The sequence below is a fragment of the Falco peregrinus genome, chromosome 3 (assembly GCF_023634155.1).
Source record: "Falco peregrinus isolate bFalPer1 chromosome 3, bFalPer1.pri, whole genome shotgun sequence".
NCBI classification, from domain to species: Eukaryota; Metazoa; Chordata; class Aves; order Falconiformes; family Falconidae; genus Falco; species Falco peregrinus.
In genome coordinates, this window is record NC_073723.1 from 78,587,874 (window position 1) to 78,612,088 (window position 24,215).

The 24,215-nt window shown below is 42.1% G+C and overlaps 1 protein-coding gene across 4 annotated transcripts in view; it reads right to left on the minus strand.

Moving 5' to 3' along the window:
• FHOD3 (formin homology 2 domain containing 3) overlaps positions 1–19,579 on the minus strand; it is a 417,107-nt gene extending 397,528 nt beyond the window's left edge. For all 4 annotated transcript variants that reach the window (XM_055800337.1, XM_055800338.1, XM_055800336.1 and 1 more), the window contains exon 1: positions 18,981–19,579. In XM_055800337.1, the coding sequence (XP_055656312.1) occupies positions 18,981–19,145 (165 nt within the window). In that variant the 5' untranslated portion in view covers positions 19,146–19,579. The remainder of the gene's footprint in view (positions 1–18,980) is intronic.
• Positions 19,580–24,215: the final 4,636 nt, after the last annotated feature.

The following is a 24,215-nucleotide window of genomic DNA, read 5'->3' on the forward strand; positions in this document are numbered from 1 at the left end:
CAGCACAGGGACTACCTACCTTTGCTAACACTGCCTCTGTACTGCAGTTACCAGCCATCTTCCCTTTCAAGTTTCTTACTGTGTTAACATGATCCAGTTAAACTATCAGCAAAGTGTTCCCAACATTCAGGCCTTAGAGCTCATACTTCTATTTCAGACCTGAGCAAAGGCTCACATACCCACCTAAGAAAAGTATGTTACTTCTCTTTGCCGCTTTGTCTCCTCCCCCCAGCCCCTCTGAAAGCAGCACAGGAATTCTAAGCAAGCAATGCTGGAAAGAAAAATCAGTATCACATGCTTTTTCTTAAAAAGGAAATTTGTCAGCTGCCATTTTGGGCAGCACTATACAGGACTGGGTTTGCAGGTTTATTTTACATGCTCTTGTCTGATTACTCTAAAGGCAACACTTACTACTCCTCATAGATATACAGACACAATTCCCAAAGAAGATACTGGGATTCCACATGGCCACCTGTAGGGACAGACATATTCTGAGCACACAGACTGCTCAGATTGGAAAGAAAAGAAAAAAAAAAAATAGGAAATACCAAGCAGAAAGAGGTGAAGGTCCTGATTTGTAGGGACCAAACAAAAGAGTAAGTGTCCTCTAGAATAACAGTCAGATCTCATCATAATCATGGTTATACACTGACTTCTCATCCTCATCGTAAGCCCAGCTCTTCTACAAATCTGCACACACAGTCATCTTCAACACCTCCTGCATCTCAGAGCAAAGTAGAAAACTCTGGCAACCTAGCTTACAAGGATTTGCTTAGAGTATGTAATTTTGTTCAGCTCTCAAGGCAGTTTGTTCTTGTCTCAATTAGCTGTTTTCCCTGAACATATTCAGAGAAGATAATCTTAAAAAAAAAAAAAAATTAAAACAGATTAATTGTAAGAAGTTGTACCATGAACTGCACTAGCAAAAAATATAAACATCTTGATTTTATGTTTATTGGGACACAAAACACTTTTAGTACAGAATGAAATCTATGATCTTTTCCAGTTAGACATAGTGTTTATGATATTAAATTGCATTATGTTTATAACAAGAAATTACACTGATGAGTAACTGCAAGCCCTCTGCACCAACAGAGAAGTTAATACACACAATTCATCTGTCCTGACTGCCCTTCAAGAACCACAAGAAAATATTGATTACTAGTGAATAAATACAGTCCTTCATTAGAAACAACTTATTAAATAATCAGGGTAGGGGGTTGTCAACAGCCTGAAGTATAGATCTGCAGTCAATTTCTACTATACTTTGTAATTGTTATGTAAGTGGTAACTTTGTCCTTTTGCTGGAGGGGAACCACAACACGTTCAGCATTGCATACAAAAGACAGCAATGCTGCGAGTACATGATAGACAGAAATCCTGAGAGTGAAGCTTTGCTATTTAAGCTTATGTAGGATCTCTCAACTCTAGCATTAGGCTCCCCCCATCAGCTTTGACAATGCTGGTTCTCCTGTCTGTAGTAGACCAGAGGAGCAAGAAAATCCTCCTATAGTGTTTGCAGTCTTGGTCACCACAGCCACTGGACCCTAAGTTTCAGGACCTTGCCTGGTGTTCATCTGCCTTCCTCCTACTGCTCCTTTGCTACACTCAACATAGAAACATGGGCTGTGACCACAGTCCCCCAAAAAGCCCCAACAGTGGAGGCTAGTGGGTCCTGGCACAGACAGTCCCTGTCCTAAAATCAACTCCAGCCTCACCACAGGCTGCCCAGGCAGAGGTGAGAGCAGCAACCACCTCAACCTCTGTTTAGGTGACAATCAAACTGCTACTGAGAAACTGTGCCAGGCTATAAAGACAGAGCCAGCAGCAAAGAGAAGATAGCCGACATGACAAGGATATAAGGCCACATCAAGCTAACTAACACCTACATTTTTGTTTGATGTGTTTTAATTCACATGAATTTTAGCAGACTCACTTCATACCTTGATTTTTGGTTTGAACACCTGATGTGGTCCCCTGCGACCACCTGTCAATTTGTACAGGAGAGCTGGTCAGAGGCCAGCCCGTGCCACAACCAGTGAGACCTTGGGCTCTTCTGGAGAACTAAAGCATCAGTGGATTAAAGTTTTCAGCCACTGGGCATATGAAGTATTTTTTTTTTATCCCTAGTACTGACATGGTCTAGATTTTAAAAGATATTCATGCACCTTAATGTCCCTGTAAGCTGTAGGGGGAGCAGGGTCCCCTCTAAGCAAAGACAACTGTCCAAGAGACGGTGACAGAAAAAGCTCTCAATCACTCAGTTTGGTGAGACACCAAACCAGAAAACTGAATCCGTAAAACAACAACACTTACATAGCTTTAGGGCACACAGGGTCACATTGCAGAAAGGCATTTAAAAGCACCTCAGCATATAAATGAAAACATAACACATCAGGGGCTAACCCAGGCATCCTTGCTTCCCTCCTGCTATAGCCTTGGTTGGAATTCAACATCAGGTGACACAAGTCACACTTGAGAACAGTGGTACATTTAGGAAAAAATATTCAAGAGATTATTTTCCCCAGTCACAGACCTTTTTGGTACACTATGATCATCTTCCAAAGAGTGGAATCACACCATTCAGTAATTCCCATTCCTGAAGGGTTAGCCCTGATTGCTTAACAACGGAGTCATGATAACAAACTTTCCTTTGACTAGAAAGGACATAGCGGTTGCCAAAACCTCAGCAGGATGCTATGAGAAGGGAATCTATATTCATCACTATCTATGGTTAAACTTTTGCTGAGAGTACTTTTGATTTACAAGCCACTCCACTGAGTTACCCTTAAATACATTAAGCTTCACATAGCTCTATAATTTTCAGTAACATTTCATTTGCTTGCAAACCTAAAACAGTATTAAAAAATGCAAAAAAAATCCATGCAAAGCCTATAGCAGTTGCTGGCTGGCTGTTATACAAGCCTAAATGACAGCTTGTGACAAAAAAGCCATTCCAATATCAAGTACGGTGTATTTTTTTTTTTCAAGGAAGGAGAAAAAGCAGAACTATCAAGTTCAACAAGCAAGTACAAACCATGAGCTGTTTAGTCTTATATTATGAACACTGAATAATTTGACAGCATGATCAAAGCACATTAATGAAGCAGCAATAGACAATAAAATTACATAATCACAAGAAAAAACAGGATAAAGGATTTGCATCAGCTGTGCTCAAAAGGCACTAAGTGTCCATTCAGTAATCAAATAATATCTAAAATATGTTTGAAAGTACCACCTTGGTTTTGGATAATAAAACAATTACTGTAATTTACACAAGGAGAGTACTCTATAGAAACTTACTTCTTAAGCTGTTGCGTCACTACAAATAGCTCTTGGAAAAATAACGTTCAAGAGTCCAGCTGAGCTGCACATTAAGGCCATACTCATGGCCCATTAGTCCAGTGGATCCACTTCAGATGACTCAAACTTCCAAGCAAAACGCCTCCTCTGACCCATATCTAGAAAACCTCAGCAGCAACAGCTAAGCAAGTAGGAAAATGGCTTCCAAATGCCAGTCATCTATCACTGTGCTATGGAGACACACAGGAAAATAACAAAATTACTTATTTTAAGGTCTGGCCTAGAGTCAAAGTATTAGCTGGCACTCCGTCATCAAGAGCATAAAGAAAATATCCTCACCTCTGACAACAAACCCACTACACACTGGTTAAGTAAGAGTAAAATTAACTAAAATATTTTTGTGCTGAAAGCACCTTACGCATTAAGAGTCTCTCACTACGTAGGCCAACATGGTGTGTTCCTCCAACAACAAGTATTTTTTCAAGGAAATGTCTTCCCATCTTTCATTTTCTATGGTTTCTCCAAAAACATTGATGGTGACTCAAAAAATCTGTTCCAAAATCAAACAGTAAGATTAATGTGATATTTTTATTAAGGTTCCTATTTATGTGTTCCTTTTTTACTTTTTTCCAATTTAGATGACTTAAATTACTATAGCAAAAACTTATACTATTTTTTTAAACTGAGTTCCTACTTATTAACACTATTCCAAATATTACTAGAAATCTAATAAGAAACATAATAGCTAAAAGGCTCCTAAGCCCATTTTAAAAAGCACATCCCAAAGGCAAGTGTCTAACACCCTCCCTGTGTGAACTACCTAATTCAACATGCCAAAACTAGGGTGATCGCAGCCTGTGTCACTGTCAAACATCACCACTGTCCTGTACATTGTATTTGTATTTTAATACAAACATGGAATGGTCCACTTGCATTTAACAGTGACAGCCCTCTCCTGCGAGGTGAGAAATGGAGATACCGGTTCCTTCAGGCAAAGGAGGAGACTGAATATTGGCAAGAACTCTGTTTCCAAATCAACCGCTTAAGACAGTTTCTGTAAAACTTTTCATCCCAAAAATTTTTCAAACAAATGTCCAACTAACTACTTTCAAACCTGAGATTTACACTTGTGCAGTAAAACTGTATCCAAATGGACTATTTTTTTCTCTAACTGGGCATTTTACATTGAACTAATATATTAAAACCATAATTTAAATGTGTAATCTAAGATACATTAAAAAGACACTGTTTTCCTCAGCAAATTTAGACACATGCTGCTGTAACACTGATGAGACTAAGTATCACTTTTCCTCCAGGCTAATGAAATAGCTGGACACCAATTCATTCGTGAAGTCAGTTATGAAAGTTTTCTCAGGGGCTGGTGCAAGTTTAACATTTACTTCAGGGAAGCTGGAAAGACTTAATTTTTTTGTTCTTTTTTTGTTCCAAGCAATAGACATACTACTTGAAACTTATTTTCACTTAGAGAAGCTTGAAGAATTTAAAGACAGCAAAGTAATTCCCCTGCCCCCAAATCATAAAATATCAGAGTAAGTATAAACGTGTTTTCTCCTGGACAAGAACAAAACAAGGCATCAATAAAGGCTTGCTCATTAGCCTTTGTTGTACAGGTTTGTTTCGTACAGGTTTAAGAGACTATGTGAAGGGCACAACACAACTCTCAAAGGAGAGCTGCATAAACAAAACATTAACTCTAAAATCTGCCAGCAGCAACACTGGTATTTAAACTTCATGCCAATTTTGCCATTAAGAGACCTTCAGCTGAAGAGTTTCTCCTGGAATCCCAAATGCTACTCTCCTTCGCCCACCCACATGCTCCAGTGCCCAAAGAGCCAATGGTCCAGGCTCCAAACCTCTCATGTTTCTAGAAAGAAGCAATTGCTATTGCCCAAAAATTAATACAGGAAAGGGAACACTTATTTTGCATTCCCCATTCTGCCACAAATGTACACGTGCACCCAAGGGCAAGGTAGGCTTTGCCTTTGTTACAAGGGTTTTGTTGGGTTTTTTTTTTTTGCACTAGACTAGTAGCTCCACCAGTTATATCCTTCTGTGTATAGGGGTTTCAACAAATTCAAACAGAAGCTCTTCATCTAATGACCTCAAAAAATTGCAAGTCAGCTTGATGCTACCCAGTGCAAGCATCTCTGCAATACATATTTCCCCAAATTTAATATGGCCATGAGTACACAAACCTTTCAACATTAGGTTGCAACATACAACTTAAATGTAATTTCATTACCAGCTTATCTTTTCGTTAGCACTGCACGTTATGGCTGCACCCTTTTCATAGGTGGCCCTCCAGAAACTGCTTCTGAGAACCAAGAAATTACAATACTATTTCCAGGTTTAAAATAAGCACTTTTCTTGAACATGTACAGCCTTTCCCTAGGCAAGGTTTCTTCCACTGTTACCCAAGGTGGAAGAAAGGAGCAGGCCTGGTTACTCAAGACAGTTGTTCCATGCACAAAATACCCATCACCATAGTTTCATCCATCAAGACTAACAAAGTAGTTATCAATGACCAAAATCTGTCTTCTTCTGGAGGCTGACTCACAGCAACTCACAAACCACCATTACCTGTAAACTGAGCTTGCACCTTCTGCTACATTGCAGGCTGCAATACTGAATGAGAGATGGCACAAACACTGCTTTGCTATGCAGGCCTTTGTAATCACCCAAACACCTCAATATGTTTGTACAAGCGTTCTGTGGCTGGGGATTTGTGCTCACCTCCCTTCTCCACAACAAAGCAAACTACACACAGTAATTAGCTTCTGATTAAGTAAACAGGTTTTCCCATTTCAAATAGTAGCTCATAAAGGTGGACTAATAAGAGCAACACTCAGGTCATTGCCCAGTGGTGACAGCTTTACAATCAAGCCAAAATTGGTTCCACCGCAGCAGCAAATATAAGAGTCAAATTCCCTGGTAGGACAGGTGCAAGGTTACACAACTATGCTGTTACGGACTTTGGTAAGAACACTCATGCCAAATCACTCATAAACTTCCCCAAGCAGCCAAATAGAATTTCTCACAATAAACCCTATCAATATTTAACAGAGATACCTGAAAATAAACAAGGATTTCAGTTCCTAGATTCTTCTGCAAAATACCTTGGCATAACACCTATTCACACAGTTACAACTGACAAAGCACAGTCTACAAGAGATACTGAATTTGGCTAACAACCTGCTCATGATTGTATTCTTGTTTCTAGGCCAGGGAAACTTTATAGACCTTCACGCTTTTTATTTTTTTTCTTCTTGCATACAATCACCTCAACTCCATCAGCCTTTGGTTCTCTTAGCAATCTGCCTTCAGGAATAACTCAAATCATACAAATTATTAGTAACCACATGGAAATGCAGCATGGAAAGTCAGTCACTTTTCTTAAAAACTGTCAAACAGCCAGCTTGTTAAAAAATAACATGCAGGCACGAATTCAATATTAACCTCCTCTGACTGACATAGAGAACACACTTTGGTCTTGACTTGACTTATTTAGAAGTGGACAAATAGCCAACATGAGAGCACAAAGGTAGGTATAACATTGTTTTAATTTCATCTATGTGTACACACAATAATCCATGAAATTAATATTTTTACAGTAATTGTTTGTAGTTTGTTTTCACTTCCCTGATTTTAAAATCTAAACACAGTGATTGAGCACCTGGCAGCCTGCATCCCTTGCTGGTTCCTTCAGAAGAATTCACTGAGGAAAAAGGTTTTGAGGGTTTGGGGGTATAGGTGTGCGTGTGGTTTGTTTGGTTGTTTGCTTTTTTTTTTTTCCCCACTTGAATATTTCTCCAAACCATATTTTACAAGTTGGTGTTTAATTATCTCAGACATTTAGATTACTGGTTTTATTTCAAGAAATCTAATTTGGTGGATGAAGAACATGAGAGCATAATTTTAATCAATCTCCCTTGAGACTTCTTAAAATAACACTAGCTGATGACTACTCACAAGATAGCAAGCTATTCTCCCCTTGTCAGCTGAATATATCTTTCTGAAGTATTTGAGGGAATATCAGTGACAAACTGTAACAACATAAAGGAAGTAAATATAGCTCAGCTTACACGTCACTGAAAAATATTTCTAATCTCCTTTTTGTCACTCAGATCACACCTAGCAGTAATGATTTCCAAATGCTATGGTCTATTACCAATGACTTTCCCACAGAAGCAACATCAATCTAAAGAACAGTTTTAAAGCAAGGGCATTCTTTTAGCAGCCTACCAGAACTATCGAAGAACAATGCAATAAGTTACTTATTTGAAGTGTAACTATACTCGCCAACTTCATCAAGTTAAGGAGGTGCATTCTTCAAGCATAAAATCCTAGAAATCACCGGACAGCGTTCCACCTATTCCTTTGCCAACTTTTAATTATATCGTGTTACCAACAAACTGCCCAAGCAGCACACAGCTGACAGCATACAGCATGTCCGAGTAAAGCCTATTTCTAGCCTGCAGTTCAATCAGCACTCTTAAAATGGCCAAGATTAAAGCCCAAGGCAGCCATATTGCTGTATATCGGCCAATGCATTTACATGTTGAAACACGTTGAGAGAACGTGATGGTAAACTGGAGTCAACGTTGGGAGGAGCAGCACTAGACAGACATGTGCTAGTGGATGTCTTTATTGGCAGAGCATACACTGGCATCTTGCCTTCTTGATTGATAGCCCACAAAGGAAAACATTAAAACAAATGACAGTTTTAGTACAATTCCTTTCAATATAATTTAGTGTTCATGAAAGACGGACATCATTTTGGCAATCTTGGAGATCAATATCCTTTTACTTTCATTGACAGCTATTTAAGCGACTTAGCTTTGACAAAGCTAAAGCAGCCCACTTCAATCCCGCCCCGAAAATACTGCCAATAGGGAGACAACTCAGTCCTCACCTTGCATGCTCCCGAGCTTCTGTGCCAAGGCAGCAGTTACAGTACCTGTTTTAAAACAGCATTTGCAAGGATGCTTGTAAATACCTGTCTTTTGTAACACTGAAAAAAAGAAAAATATTTTTATGCTTCTTTCCATCAAGCAATATTTTTATATATGCAAGTGTTAACTTTTAATTAAAAATGTTAAACTCTCTCTGTCTTTTTAATATTCAGGAGTCGCATTTTCAAGGCTTTTTCCCTGCAACTATACAGACTTTTTAAAAAAAGTTAAAGAAAAAAATAATCTTGCTGCGTAACAGCCAGATTCAGACATAGGACCTATAGGACTTAATGTTTTGAGATTACCAAAACCAAGAAAAAAAGTGACACCACAAATGCTTATCCTCTAGGATATAGCTAAATGATCTATCAAACAGTAATGACTCTCATACACTAAAACTGGAGCTGAATGTTAATCAGTGATGTGAGGAAGCGTAAGGTTGTGTTTCATTACCAGTTTCCCAAGACTATTAATCTTTTTTGATACAGCTTACTAGCCTAAAGAGTATTGTCTTCCTCTTTGTAAGGGTGAGCATTAGGAGATGCTTCCTTCAGACCACTTGATAAAAGATAAAGACACAGACACGTACATGTTCTGAAGACTTCTAAGCTCAGCACACTTATAAGTTAAAGCACATCTAATTATAAAAGAATATCTGCATCCTGAGACAATTCTCTCCACTATCGTAAGCTTCCAGATTTCAAAATTACTACAGGTGGTCATTTCTCCAAAAGGCACTTTTTTGAGTGCTGATCATTTCTCTTCAGCAAGTGAAATAAAAGCACCAGAAAAACTGAACTCTGAGAATCTTAACAGTAAGTTCAGAAACTCAAAGATATGGGCATACCCTAGCCTTAGCATAAATTCATTCATAACTGGTGGCCTTTTTTGTCCACATTTCAAAACCAAGCAAAAAAAGTCCTTTAAGAGGACAGGAACCCTAAAAGCCTAACTCTGTAATGTCTGAACTGGAGCCTAGGTCTCAGAAACTATACTCCTTTAGCTTCTAAAAGATCAGGATCTTTGTGTAACACTGACCCGACAACATTCAGCTGCATCAGAAAAACGGCTCATTTTCCTTCTTAAGCCAAAATTCCATCTAGAAGAAGCTTCTTAACTGCAGTAACACATAAGGCAGAATAACCCACCATACAGCAGCTGAAACAATACTGCAGACGCTAACTTTTTCATTAGGCTATAAAAAGCAACAATTGATCTAAGCAAGAACATGTTACCATCTGCAAGGCAAACATAACAAATCTAAATGCATTACTTTCAATAATGCAAGCTTGCTTCTGCTCAGAAGTGGGGAAAGGGGACACACGCAAACATAATGAGGAGTACTACAATGTAAAATGAAAGCTGCATAAGACAGGAAGGGAATGCATGGGTCACAGGCAAACAAAACAGCAGATACTAAATCCAGAAAAGTTGCGTTGCTTTCTGCCTTGTACAGCCACAAGAGAAAAAACATCTCATATGTTATAATCAAACCAGAACAAAAAATTCACAGTAAAATGAGACTCCTTCAACTGTGACCAGCAATGATCACTGCAATACATTAATCATTTAGAATATTAAGACAGGTTAAATCAATCACGTCTGTCTGAAATAAAATACCATGTTTTACTTACACCCTGCTTTTCCACTTGTGAATAAAGCCTGCCTACCCTACTTGTGGTCACTGGAGAGTTACAGGCTTCTGCATTTATAATTCAAGCTTGAGTCAACTAGTAGCATGATACAGAATACTTGAAATAAAGAATAATGAAAACAAAAGAGAAACACATGTAAAGACTGAAAAGCAGAAATGGTATAATTTACCAGTACATTTTCTTCCTCAGGCACAGTTTTTCAAAAAACACCCATTTCCAAACCACATTGCAGTTTCGTATAAAGACACCTAAAAAAGAAGTTTTGATAAAACGTGTCTCATGAGGGAAGCTTTTAAAATTCAGAAGGCACTAACTTTAGGACAAACACACTTCCATAACCAGACACAGGTGAGCCTGCAGTTCACCTCCTTTCCTTGTAACTCACCACTATCAGGCCCTCAGTCCTTGCACCCTTTTGAAAGTGACCAAGTTTTTTTTTAAAAAAAAAAAAACCAACACAAAACTACCTGTGAAATAGGGCAGCACAGATGAAACTCACTTTCAGAAATCTCCCCCTTCTTCCAAGGGTCACAGAAAACAGCACCATTTCCTTTCTCCCCTTTGTTGGTCATTCCCTCTTCTCCAGCTACTCATTGCCTTCAATTGCTCAGGCCCTGCAGGATTGCTACAATTCTCAGGTGCAAAGAATGAAGCTCAACAGGTACCCTTAATTCTTTGCCTGCTAAACCTGGGAGGGTCTCCCCCACCAGAGACACGAAGACCTCCCATAAAGAAAGCAGAGGACTCAAGATTTTTGCAAGCCAACTCCCTCACAATGCTAGAGATGAAGGAGAAAAAAACCCACAACTCTTTGTGTGCCGAGCCAAAGGTCACGTTCCAGGGACAGCTGCTGAAGTATGGTCATAAACAGAGGGTAGAGATGTAGCTCTTTCGATTTCTCCACTTCCCATAAAATGCCAAGTGTTTCCAAGTATTTGAAGTCTATTTATGTCTACCTACCCCAGAGCTAGAATGGGGTCATCACTGGTGCTTTAGAGAAAATTCAGAATTTTGTTTCTTTTTTTTTTTTTGGTTCCACCCTGACAAAAACCAGACATGAGTCCCCACTTGGTATTTCACTAGCACGGATGAGATTCCTGTTGGTTGCACACGCTGCTATTATACTCTTTCCTTGCAAACCTTGCTGTAAAATAACCTTGTAGTAATGAAATAAGAAAACAGACAGGATGGGCTTTTGCAACTAGCCTTACGTTGCGTGTGACCCTTGGATGAGCAACCTAGCTGGCACAGCTATGACAGCTAGAGCTGCCTCCTCTGCCAACCCCCAAACGTGGTTCACAACAAAGACTTTGAGCAGCCCCACCAGAGAGAGGCCAGGAACTTCATCTCCTTGCTGATAACAGAACCACCAAAAAAAGCTAGACAAAAAATCCCCAGGCAGCTCACCAGCAGCTGAAGCTGCTGCATGTGGCTGCAACAGTATATTTACAATCCTAAAGAAAATACTTATTTTCTCAATTTTACTTACAAAGGTTGAAGGGCTCATTAGTAAATCTGAGGTAACTAGCTTCAAAGAACAGTGCTGAAACGTCTCATATTTTATTTTTTAATTGATATTACTTATAGTTATGTTTTTTAATTGGCATAGACTGTAGTTTCTAAAAGAAGATAGCACAGAAACCAAGATGAAGGCATAACTTTCTTTCCTAAATAAGGAAACACATGGTATCTGTAAGTGCATTTTAATCCAACATAATCAGGCATGCTATGTACAAGAGGAAAATTAAATTGCTTTATCTGTATCAATAGATTTAAAGCAATACAACTGGTTTACCTACACAAAGCACAAGATACAGCTAACTATTTGTGTGGCTGATGACCATACCGCTTCAAACCATACACACACCCCCACTGCTGCATGTAATAACATGCACCTGACTTGACTTTATATTTCAACTTATTTATGCAGCTTTTTCTCATGTTCCTGATATCAACAGTTATGTAAGATATGTGAGTAAACAGAAGGCAATGCCTGTCCAAATCATATTTTTCCAAGTATACATACTTTGCCTTAAAAGCCACTCTAGAACTAGAACTAAAAGGAGATGAAGCTGGTTTTCTAGTCGCCCCACTCTTTGCTATTCATCCTACTCGGCACTACCATGTAAAATCATGACCAAAAGATTAATAATAATACATTGCTCTTGTTTAGCTAGTGACTAGGCATCCTGGGATCAAAATTAGCAATTTTCCAGGACTTTGCATTTCAAATCAACATCACAAAACAGAGGGTCAGTTTAGCAATATGACTACTAAAGTCAAGTAGTCATGCTGAAAGTAAAGGAAAAGGTCTAAGCCTTTTTTTTTTTTTTTTTTCTTTTATAGCATTCTTAAAATGCTGGGGATGACAGAATTACTTCTTTTTAAGTGTTTGGAGTTGGAAACTGCAATGCATTTTTTTAATATATATGTGTTAAGCTGATGACATGTGGAAAGTGAACTTTCAAGTCTCACTCACCTTTACTTCAATAGTTTCATATGCCAGGTGGTTGCAGATGTTTCTATGGAGCTGGGCCTACTAGAGAGCTCACTGCTACTTTTGTCCCAACTTGTTCCTCTGCTAAAAAATATGTAACAACATTCCTTGCCATCTTACTAATAATTGTAATACAATATAAAGTTAATATAATGCAATCCAGGTGGTGTGGAAAGTGATGACAGAGACGTAGTAACTGGCACTCCTTCCTCTGAGCCAGTAATAAAGTAGTATCTTAGCACAGGGGTACAGCCTACTGAAGCACTGTTTACCAAAGAAGGTGTATAGACCCAGACCACTCAGCGTCACCAAAAAATATATGACACTGTTTGAAAGAGTAGAGGTACCTACATGTCCTGGCTGAATTCTGGTTAAAGAAGTGGACTGTAAAACTAAGTAGCATTATTATAGGTGATAATGTGATGGATGGGCAACTTACAGCCTGGCTGCCTTGCATACAGTTGTACAAGGGTTGTAATATTCATCCTCACAATCTGGTGAGCAAGATCAGAGAGAAAGAAGAGACTCTCATTTAGATCCCAATTACTGGCAAGACAGGACAGCTGTGCAAACACTGGAAAGAGAAAACTCTTCCTGAAAGTTTTTAGAACTCTTGTTCTTATTTAGGACAGCACAGGGAGAAGATTGCAATGTGCCAGGTCTCACATCTTTGTCTGACCATTCCTCCACCAGCGAAGATATAGACTGAAATAATCTTAATCTCTTGCTCACTAGAGCCATTAGCAATCTTCATACAAATTGAAATAAAGGGAGACATCTACAACTGGTTTTGAAAGAGAATGTCAATTTGCAACTGCAAGTATGAACCTGGGGTACGATAACTAACTTCTTTCTATTCATCTCCTTTGTTTGATTACAGACCTCCAGTAAACACATGGTGATGCAAGTTTCCAGAGGCTGCATCTAACCAATCTGTAATTTCAAAATGTAGCGGTACCCTGAGAACTACCACCAGGCTCACTCCCATCATTCTTGACACTGAGCTCTAGAAAGACTCTTGACCTATGAGCCACCAAACTGAGAGACTTGCAAGAGAGAAGCATCAGATTCAGGAATTAGATGTCTGGGATAGGTCTGTTCCTCTGCTTTTTCAATACAGCTTTTAAGCCTAGATCAAACAACTGAACTGAACTATAGCTTGCCTGAACTATAACATGTCAGAAGAACATTGCAAGAACTTCAAAGTCCTCTTAGGTTAAACTGCCGGAGATAAAGCCTAGCATTTGACAGTTATTTTGTATCTGCTGCACGGTATCCCCGCTCCTTTGAAGGCCCACACCACAGAAGACAGTAAGCTGCTGGAGACTGGGCACCTTTTCACAGTTGTGCTTTCGGGCGGGCATTGCACTCCCACAGAACCACTGTGTTTCACACAGGACTGATGCAGTTTGTGCTTTCAAGCCAGAAGACAGAGCTGGATCCTATTCCCTCTGTCCTCCTCAATACTTCCCTGGAAAATTCAAGCACACACAGCCACTACAGGGGCAATCTCTTGAAGCATGGGATTTTGTCAGCTCCAGAAATACTTGGCTGGATCCAGAACACTTTGGAAACAACCATTGTATTAAATCCCCCCTTCTCTCAAAGAATGAGAAAGAGGCCTGATATCCACATGCCTCAGGGAAAACATGAAAGACCTAGACATCTTGACAGCCCTCAACTGAAATATTCTCCAGTCCTCAGCAGCAACACTTGCAGAAGATTTCCCTGCCTGTGGGTTCATTTTCACTGGAACAATGATGATGTTCTAGTTTCCATCTTCTGTTCTTGAGGTCCCATGAAGAGCATAACAACTAACCCAAAAGTACTCTCTCCAGAGAATGATTGCTCTACTTACTGCTACCTCCAGCAGGATCAGGATCCAAACCACCCTCTCTTCTGCCTAGCCTCTGTGCACCAAGGCATTTCTTAATGCCACTGTGTTTCAAGGAAACCCAGGGAAAAGAAGCCAGCTGGTAGGTTTTTCGCTCTCAGAAAACCTGAAGTTGATGCCAGGATATAGCCTGGCACCGAGTTCAATCCCAGAGCTGAGCTCCATGCCAGGACACAACCCAGTGGAACAGCCCCTGCTATCAGTTTATATCACACCATGACCCAGTGTCAGCCCTGGCTTTAATCTAGGGCTAAATCACAGCAGCTGAAGATGGAAATCTGGATGGTTTCTTTATGAATGAAACTCCCAAATCCCTCTAGTGCTCATTGGATTTATTTGCTTATACCACTGGTTTTTTGAATGACACTGTTCCCAATTACAAATTCTTGGAAGAGATTTAAACACAGAAGTTGCCTCCAGTTTTCTCAGAGGGAACAGGAGGTCAAAACAATTACCCTTATAGTACTGTATCTCCCCTTTCCACCATGACCACCGGTATACCATACACACTGTGAGATATTTTTTTTTTGTTTTCCATTATTACACAAAGTATTTCAATTACATTTTCTTAATAAATTAGACTGCATGATTTCCTATATTACTGTAAACATGTTTTTCTTACAGAGCTGCCCCAACACTCAACAGTGCTGTGGGATGTGAAAACAGAATATGGCAACATACTCAGCTTGCTGTAATTATATGAGTAAGTTATAATTGAAGAAGACCTCTAAAAAAAGCACAGCACTTGACATCGACCATATATATATATCCACTCTCCTGAACGACCCTGTGTCAGCAAGTCATAAGTATCAAGTAACTCAAAGCAATTCAAAACCAACAAACCCAAACTACCAAATTAGATTCAAAGCGTATTTATTGGCACTGGGCCTGAGCCACAAATTTAGATCTAGTTCTGAATTTTCCCAAAGTTCACAACAATGGGCAAAAAGGACGTCTGAATTCAGATTCCAGATTAGAGCTAGTTCTTGTTCATACAACAGACAGTAAGAGACCTAAAATCCTCAGAAACAAAGCTGTAAAAGCCAAATCCAAAATGGCACCTTGTGTAGTCAAATCAATGTAAGCAACCCACTAAAGTTCTGCAACATGGCTTAGGTACTCAGCAATAATTTGTAAGTGTGGCTAAAAATACCATAACAGAATTTGTGGTACTTCATTGCATCGGCAACTAAGATGATGTGTCATCATCCAGCACCAAGGTACCTGAAACCACAGGGGATACCAAGGCAGGCATTCCTGATGGCAGTGCCCTGCCCCATAGGGTTCAGTTCAGCACGTGTGTACCAGGCATACCTGCCACACACACAAGGCAGAAATGAGCACAACAGGGTACAGCAAGGTGCTGCATCCAGAGATACAGCTGTAGGGAGAGTTGTGTGCACAGAAAGAGGGGGGGGAGAGGGGGGGGAGAGGGGGGGGTGTAGATGAGGGAGGAGGTAACAATTAGGCACCTAATTCCAAGCAAAGAAAGGATTGCAGAACCTTGTCAGTCTTCCAGAGCAACCAGTTTAGGTGCTCCACGTGATCCAGATACTCAATGTATTCAGCATGGTAAAGACCATCCTAGCCAGTGTTCATGGAATTCAGTCACCTAACTTCACAGCGCTCCCCCACAAAGATCTAAAAACAGTGCCACTCAGAAGACTTCATAGATCTAGACTTGCATCCAGACTCCAGTACACTTATAAGTTTCAAGAGAAGTAGTAGTAAAACTAACCTATGAAATCAAGAGTTATATTTCCAAAGAACCAGACTAAGGAAATGCTGCCCTTTGGAGTCATACTATAACATTTGTGGGTTACAAAAAGGCTACTAATGACATACCGTGACAGGTCACAAAGCATTTTTCATTTGAGTTTTAAATGGTTTTCTTAATAATTGTTTATAATACGTAACTTACAATGACTTGTAATATACAAGTCATTTTATTAACTACAGAAACACCATTGTCACTACAAATTTCAACTCAGCAATGGCGAAATCTGACACCCACTGAAGTGAGCTGGATTCCCACTACTGACTTCACTCTCTCCAGTACATCCCACAGCAATACATTGTCTAAGAGATGTACAAACCAGGCAGTGATTTGAAGGCAGCAAGCTGGCACATCTGTCCAGAGAATATGTGAATATTCATCCAAGTCAAAAGATGGTAACATAAAAACTGGTGAAAGAAAACTAGCACTGATCATTTGAACATACTAGCAAGAAAGCCAACAGTTTATAAGATTTCAGGAATGATTTAGACATCAGCATTAGGAGTTTACACCTCAAATACATTTTAAGTCTGTTTCAAAATATTTTGCTCTAGTCACATAATATAGATACTAAATGGACCATCAATCCATTAGCTCACTAATTTTCAAAGGTAATCAGTCAAGCCCCAAACGTGTCAACATGAACTGACACCTGAATTTCAACCTACACCCTGCTTTGATAGCTGCATTCCTCTGAGCTCACAGTGTATCCTGATCTCTGGAAGAAATGGAGCAAAATCATTCTCAGTCAACAAATGTGGTGATCTTCTAGAGACCCAGTCAATATCGTCTTGAGGAAAAGCTGCAGAAAGAATATCCCCACCTCCAAAAAAGAAAATGGAAAGCCTGTCCTTAAAAAGTGACACAACTCAATTGGCTCTACAAAATCACAAAGATGTACTGCCAAACACAAAGGTAGCACTAACTGCAAGCGCACACGAAGAACTAAGCTTTCAGTATAACTACTAAAGGTAAACAAATCTCATCAACATTCCCCACACACACACCCTTTCTTCTTCTGTAGAAGCTAAGAGAAGACCAAGAGATAAAATTAAGGCATTCTAGAAACAAAAGGCCCTGGTTCTGTAAAACAAATGTAACTGTAATAATGTACGGAGATTTCAATGAGCCTTCCCACATGACTGCAACAGCAGAAACAAAATGTTTGCAAGAGTCATAACCTCAGATTAACAAGTCACTGGGCCAGGACCTGCCTTTAGCAGAGTAGCTCTTTCAATAGCTAGGTTTACAGCACCTCTAGAGACAGGCCATCTTTCATCCAAAGTCTCCAAATCCAGTTCCCAAATGTTAATTAAGCTTGAGAAACATGCCGCACGCTGAAATGCAGGGCAAGAGTTAAACGTATAGAAGTGGACATGGATTTTGGGTGATTCCTAAGATACTAAACTGTGGGGAGGTTTTGGTTAGTATACGGTTAAAAAAAAAATATGCCAAGACAGTATTGAACTCAAAGTAAACACAAAGCACAACATAGTCAAACATCCTTGAAAATTAGGTTGAATTAAGTGTAAATCCAGATTTTACACTGTTTTTTTATTTACTTCATTGGGTGTCAGAATTCATCCTGCTTTTCCCTTAATTAGCTCTGACTCCTAAAAAAAGCCTCCCTTGAAAACAATGGGACCAGCCTCTGAATTGGGGACGACTGAGCACATGAAAACAGAATTGACCCAGCACACCAAGAGCTTCCAAAGGTTTTGTGCGTTAGGCAGAGCTCTGTTTGCTGGATGCTGTATCCTTGGCAACTATTATGTGAGGAACCGTTCTACAAATGCAAAAATTCTGTCTGCTCCAAGAGCTTTTCTCTAAAATACTTTAATGGGGTTTTGGATATCCTTAAATCGAAGGGCACACACAGCCCTTTGTCATCTTCCTGCAAGCTCCCAAGAACAAGTGATGGTGAAGAGAGTATTTTCCTCCCACTTCACCAATGAGCAGAGAAAAGTTTTACAACTTTTACTTTGTTTTCTTCTGGGAAGGAAAAAAGAAGTGGGCATTTTTTCCTTTTTTCTTCGGCGCACTCTGCAGAACTAATGTGCAGATACAAGATAATAATGAAAAGACATTATTATTATGTCAATCAATGGCATTGCTTTGAAAACTGAAAATTCAGGGATCATGCCCAGCTGCCTGACTTCAAGGGCAGAACTACATATGCCAGCATATGTATTTGAAGAAGTATGCAAGAAGAGATAGTTAAGATTTGACAAGGGCCACGGCAGTAACACGCTGCAGCTCTTCGCAAGAGGGACCAGCAGTACCAATTGTTCCAAGGGCAGCAGACGCACAGCTATTTTTACCAAAGCCCTGGCTGTAACTGCCTAGCTCATTAAACCTTACCACAGCAAAGGATCCCGCCTGCGCGACCCTGATCCTCACAGCTCGGCTGCCCTCAAACAGCACGTTTCTTCCTCGCTATCCCCAGATATCCAGACATTGCTAGCAAGGGTCGGGCACGTAGTATTTGACACCCTGCTAGGGCTTTGGTTTGGTGGGGTTTTGTTGTTTTTTTTTTTTCCTCTCCCGAGGAAAACGAACAGCAGCTACAGCTAAAGCAGAGGCAGTAGCTGCCCTTCAGGGCAGTTTGGGAACAGACGGTGGCGACGGGGGTCCCCCTCCGGCGCGCCCCCGGCCTCTCCCCTGGACTCAGGGAGACGCCGATGCTGCCGGGCCGGGGGGGCAGCGCCGGCGGATCACGGGAGCCGGCGGCCCCGACGCCGCGGTGCAGCTCCTCGGCCGGGCGCGGAGCCCAGGCGCTGCCCGCCGCCTCTCGGCCTGTCCGCCCCGCCGCCGGGCTCCCGCGGGGAGGCCGCTGTCCTCAGCCCAGTGCCCCCCACCCCCAGCCCCCAGCCCCCGGTACCTTCTGCGGGGCGCGGAGGAGGCGGTGCACCCCGGCCAGCTGGGTGGCGAGCGGGATGTCCTCCCGGAAGGTGTACAGCGGCGGCCGGGTGGGCTCGGGGAAGTTGGTGCTGTTGAAGGGGTCGGTGTCATCCAGCAGCTGCACCCTGCACACCAGCGTGGCCATGGCGCGGCCATCCACCGCCGCGGCCGGGCGCGGCGGGGGCGCGGGCGGGGCAGCGGGCACCCCCGAGTCACCGGCACCCCCGAGTCACCGGCACCCCCGAGTCACCGGCACCCCCGAGTCACCGGCACCAAGGTGCTGCGTGCAGGCGGGCCGCCGGCTGCGAGCGGCACTCCCCTCCCAGCCGCAGCCCCCTCGGCGCAGGCTGGCCGGCCGGCAGCCTCCCGGCTCCCCAAGCGAGCGCCGGCCGCCTCACAGCCGCCGCGCCTCCGGGAGGCGGCCCATGGCCCCTTCCCCGCCGGGATCCACGAGTACGGGAGCGCTTCAGGCCGAGAAAGGAGGCGGCGCCGGAGCCGCAGGGCGCGGGCAGAGCGGCAGCAGCGGCGGCAGCGGCAGCAGCAGGAGCAGCTCCCCCATGCCCGGCCGCTGCGCGCCGAGCGGACAGCGGGACTGCCGCGGCCGGCACAGCAGCCCAGCAGCGCCGGGCAGAGGGCGGCCAGCGCCCCCCCGCGGCCACCGTCGGCGCCGCCCTCAAGGGCGCCCGGGCGGCCCCCTCCTCCCCCCGGCCTGAGGAGACGTCCTGAGCCGGGCGGCAAGGGGAGCCCGCCCGGAATCCCCCGCCTCCGCCGCGCCGCGTGGAGGGGGAAGAGCAAGCGAGCAGGGCCGCTAGCCTCTCCCGCTGCGGCAGGGGGGATGGGGCAGGCAGCAGGGACCCTCCCCCTGCACCTCTCCCCTCTCGGGGCTGGGGGACGTTCGCTGCAGGGCGGGACAACGGCTGCCGCCCGGGGCACCGCGCCCCGCCACGGCCCTTCTGGCGGGAGCGGGCGGAGAGGGGCGGCGGGCGGGGGGCGGCCAGGGCCGCCCCAGCCCGTCACAGTGCGGCGGGGGCACAGCGCCATGCCCGCCGCCGGCGCGCGGGTACTGAGCTTCGTCCTGCTGTCACACACGTCCCGAGTGTCCTTAATCTTCAGTAGCATATTTATCCAGTTGAAAAAGGAAGCTGTAGATAATACCTGCTTCAAAAATTCTATTTATTTACTTATTTATTTACTTATTTATTAGAAACTGACTTGAAGCCTGGGTATGCGACCAAGATCGTTGGGTGGGTTGCTCTGTAGTTGTGCAAAACCCTCTTTGCCATGAGGGCTGTACGTAGCGTACGGCCTGGGCGGGCTCCCCGGTCCCAGCAGGACTGAGCCCTGCACCTCGCCTGTCCTCTCGCCTCAGGCCTGCCCTGTCCCTGTCATGGGGGAAGGCAGGGACGCAGTGCTGGGCACCGGGACAGGCACGGAGCATGGCATCCCGCTCTTCCAGCTGAATCTGTGCTGTGTTGCCAATTCTGCAACCTCATCTGTGCGGATCAGGGGTGCACGTGCCCTGGTCTTCACCCTTGGGGCATGGGACACAGGAGAAGGACTGTGAAATAAATCACAGGTGAAATCCAGAGAAAGAAGGGTCTTGCCGTCCTGGGGGAAGGGCTATATTTGCACAGGCTGAGCATCTACCCAAAAGGATGCACCATACTTTATGGCTGTGGTTCGTAACTGCCAATCCTTTTGTCCTTCACGGAGAGGGCTGTGCGACAAAAGCTGTAGCACTGTGAGAAACAGGGGATTTATCACAGAAATGTGTCTTAAGCAAGAAAGCATGACCTCTAGATCATAGTGTTTGCATGAAGCAACTGTTTCCTCCCAAAATGATTATTGGTTTGGGAGTATTTGTCAGCACTGGGACAAAAGGGGATTTCTGTCCACATGTGGTCTGTTCTTTTTTTTTTTCTTTTTTTTTTTTTTCTGTTATTCTCAGGACTAATTTGTCATGATTCAATTTTCCCAGCAGTTATGGATATTTTCAGAAAAAAAACATCTAGCATAAAGACTGCTAAAATCAAGAAGGATTTTAAAACCCAGAAGCTATCTTGCCATTTCAGATACTTCACTGCCCATGTTTTATCCACTTCTTTTTTACTTTTCCCACACCTTAGGGCCTATGGGTTGTCTCACCCCACTTCTCGTCACCACCTCTTGGCTGTGATTCTCATGCTCTATTGGAAGTTACACGTGGTGAAGTCCTGATTTTTACGTTTGTATCTAAGTGATTTAAAATTCATATTTTACAAAGAAATATATGTCTGTATCTACTTTAGTACCCATAATTTAGTTTCTAGAGAAAACAGTATCTCTGCATATTTGTCTGTTTATTTATGTTTTATATTTTTGCCACCATGTAAAGCTAAAATTAAACAGAGTATTTTGGCTTTGTTAATCATTATTTATTTAATTACTATATATATTAAACTTTCATTTTTTTAAAAATGAATTTGTACGTTTTCTGCTAATCAATGAGGTGGCATGAGGTTGCTATATTTGCAATTCATTGCACTAATCCTGACTTTTGCTAAATTAATGTATGGCATTTGTCTCATTGCAGAGGCATTAATGCTTGGAGGGCTGAGTAAATAAATCATGGAAGCCATGATTTTGTATAGAGTCTATGTAACACCGTCAGCTATCTTTCCTCCAATACTTGAAAAGGAAAACAAAGGATGAGTGCAATCCTTGGAGCCAACAGAGATCAGATAACTGTAAGGCTCAGTACAAAAATGTCTAGCCACAGACTCTAAATCCCACAAGGAAGAATTAGATGTTGTATGTTATGATCTTCAACTGGATTTCTAAATACAAGGTGGCTACTGGAGATACATTTTATGACCACGCTGCAGAAAGGAAATAGAGCGATACAAACATGAGAGGATCCCGAGTCAGCCAGAGCTTTGAGGTGCATCTATCTATACTTTTTCCCAAGTGTAAACATCCCCAGACCACTATGGACTTTTGAATTTCAGAAGCTCGATTTTGTTTCAATTTGAGTTAAATCAATAGAGGTGGAAAGAGAAAACAGATCTGCTGGATGAAACAGAATAACATGACGAGGTCAGTGTGCATGTGTGTGTGAGTGCGTGTGTGTAGAGGGACAGATACGCATCTAAACTCTGTATTTGAATGGTTTTCCACCTTTCTGCATATTATTTAGAGGCCTCCTGAATCTGCAGTCTCTTTCCATGAGCCTGAGCCAGGGCTCTGTATAGTTTGCTTCTTCCTCTTCTAGTCACCAGTTTCTGCTCCTGCTGCAAAGCTATACCTTGTCCTTGGAAAACTCCTTCCCTCACACCCTGTCTCCTTTGCAGCCTGCAGGAGGGTGCTCCCTCTCCCTCTCCTGCTCCTCCTGCAAGGTTTCATTTTATCTAGTGCAGCAGCTAAAACAAGGCAAGCAGTCAACTTGCCTTCTTGCTGTCCCACTGCAGCCTTTTAAATGAACATAGATGGCTTTTAAAAGACCTTAACACACAGTAAAATACAAACTAACAGCCAGATACTGGCCGTCAGGAGTACACGGCATGAGGCACCACAGGATTGCATCTGGAAAGACAATCAGAGGCACAACAAGAACAGTGTATGTGATTGTCTAACCCTGTTCCTCATCACAGAAGGTAAGGCCTTATCAGAGAGAGGGAGCATTTTCCTCAGTCATGCTGAATGAACAGTGTTCAGGAGGAGCTCTGGAGAATCCTCAGCGAAGTCCAAGCTGTGGTCTTTCTGCCTTTGGTGGTATCGCGGACTAGTGAATCCCCTTGCCAGGGCAGGCAACTGAGATGGGCTGTGTACTTGCTGACCCTGGGGTCCCCGAGTCCATCTCGCAAGTCCTTTCCAAGAAACAAAGCCTGCACACAGTCAAATAATGTTCCCAGTTTTAAGCTCCCAAGTTTCTTTTACAAAAACTTTAGGGGAAAATCCTTCACATGCATACATTTTTCAGGAATGAAACATAACTTAGGAGTTTTCATTTAGGGCTGATTTACTTTTCTTAACTCATCCCATTATTGGCATTTCCTAAAAATAGATTGCTGAATAAGTTAGGATGGTGTGTCAAGCTTAAATTTGAATTTCATTACTTCTGAAACCTGAATGTTAAAATAACATAGGTTTTTGTCTTTAATTTCCTTTTTTTTTTATTAAAAGTGAAAAATATGCATTTGATGGAAAGTTATCAAAAGCATATTCTTTAACCCAAGGACCACCCAGACACAATGTAAATATGTATTTAAGCCATTTTAAAAAATTATACTGGGTATCAGAGCAATTGGACTAGCTCCACAGGAATATTAGTTTTTCTGGTATATCATCACATCAGTACAGATCTAGATGGATGATCATGAGATTACAATGTAAGCATGTGAAGTGGCCAGTCCTTTAACTTCTTTATTTCATTCTTTTGGACAAATTGAACTGCTTTCAAATTTCATTATTTTCATGTTCAAGCCAATATTAGTTATGGGAGAACAAAAGCAATTTTAAATTCCATGATTACTTCACTTAACATTAATAAAGCTGAAAAATAGCAGTCTCTTTGGTAATGGTAATTAAAACGGTCTTGCAAACCACTGGAATTAAAGTATGGTACTGAAAGTGCTGACAGATCCTTTACTCAGTGATGGGAACAGTATTTCTGCCTTATCTGCCCTATAATCTGTAAATAACGCTTCGTTCTCTTAGTGAAGTGTGGAGCGTGATTTATTGTCATTGTTAGCATGGACAGGCAAATAACACTTCTCAACAAAATGGTGTGTAAGTGAAATCCAGTCTGTCACAAGACCAAGAATAATACTGTGAATTTTGGCCTCCTTCTTCCAAGGATCTCAAAGTGCTTTACTACCATTAAATGTTGACTGTTTATTCTTGCCCTGCAGATGGGGAACCTGAGGAGCTGGCAGATCAAGGATACAATTCTAGTTATCATATTCTTTTTACAGAAGTGGTTTTCTACTGATTGCAATGGGAACTGAATTGGGTGTTATATGGCAAAAAACATCCACATATCACAACGTATCACAAAAAAACATCCACAGAAAAGCTGACCTTAACAGAAAAATGTTTCCTTTGGGAGCTCCGGACTTGTAATGGCCCCAAAGATTGTCAGTGGTCTGAATCAAGCTTTGATTGGAGAATCACACATTTTAATTCAGTTGATTCTTACAGAAAATTGTTCTCCTACGATGGCTGGCTAATACTATAT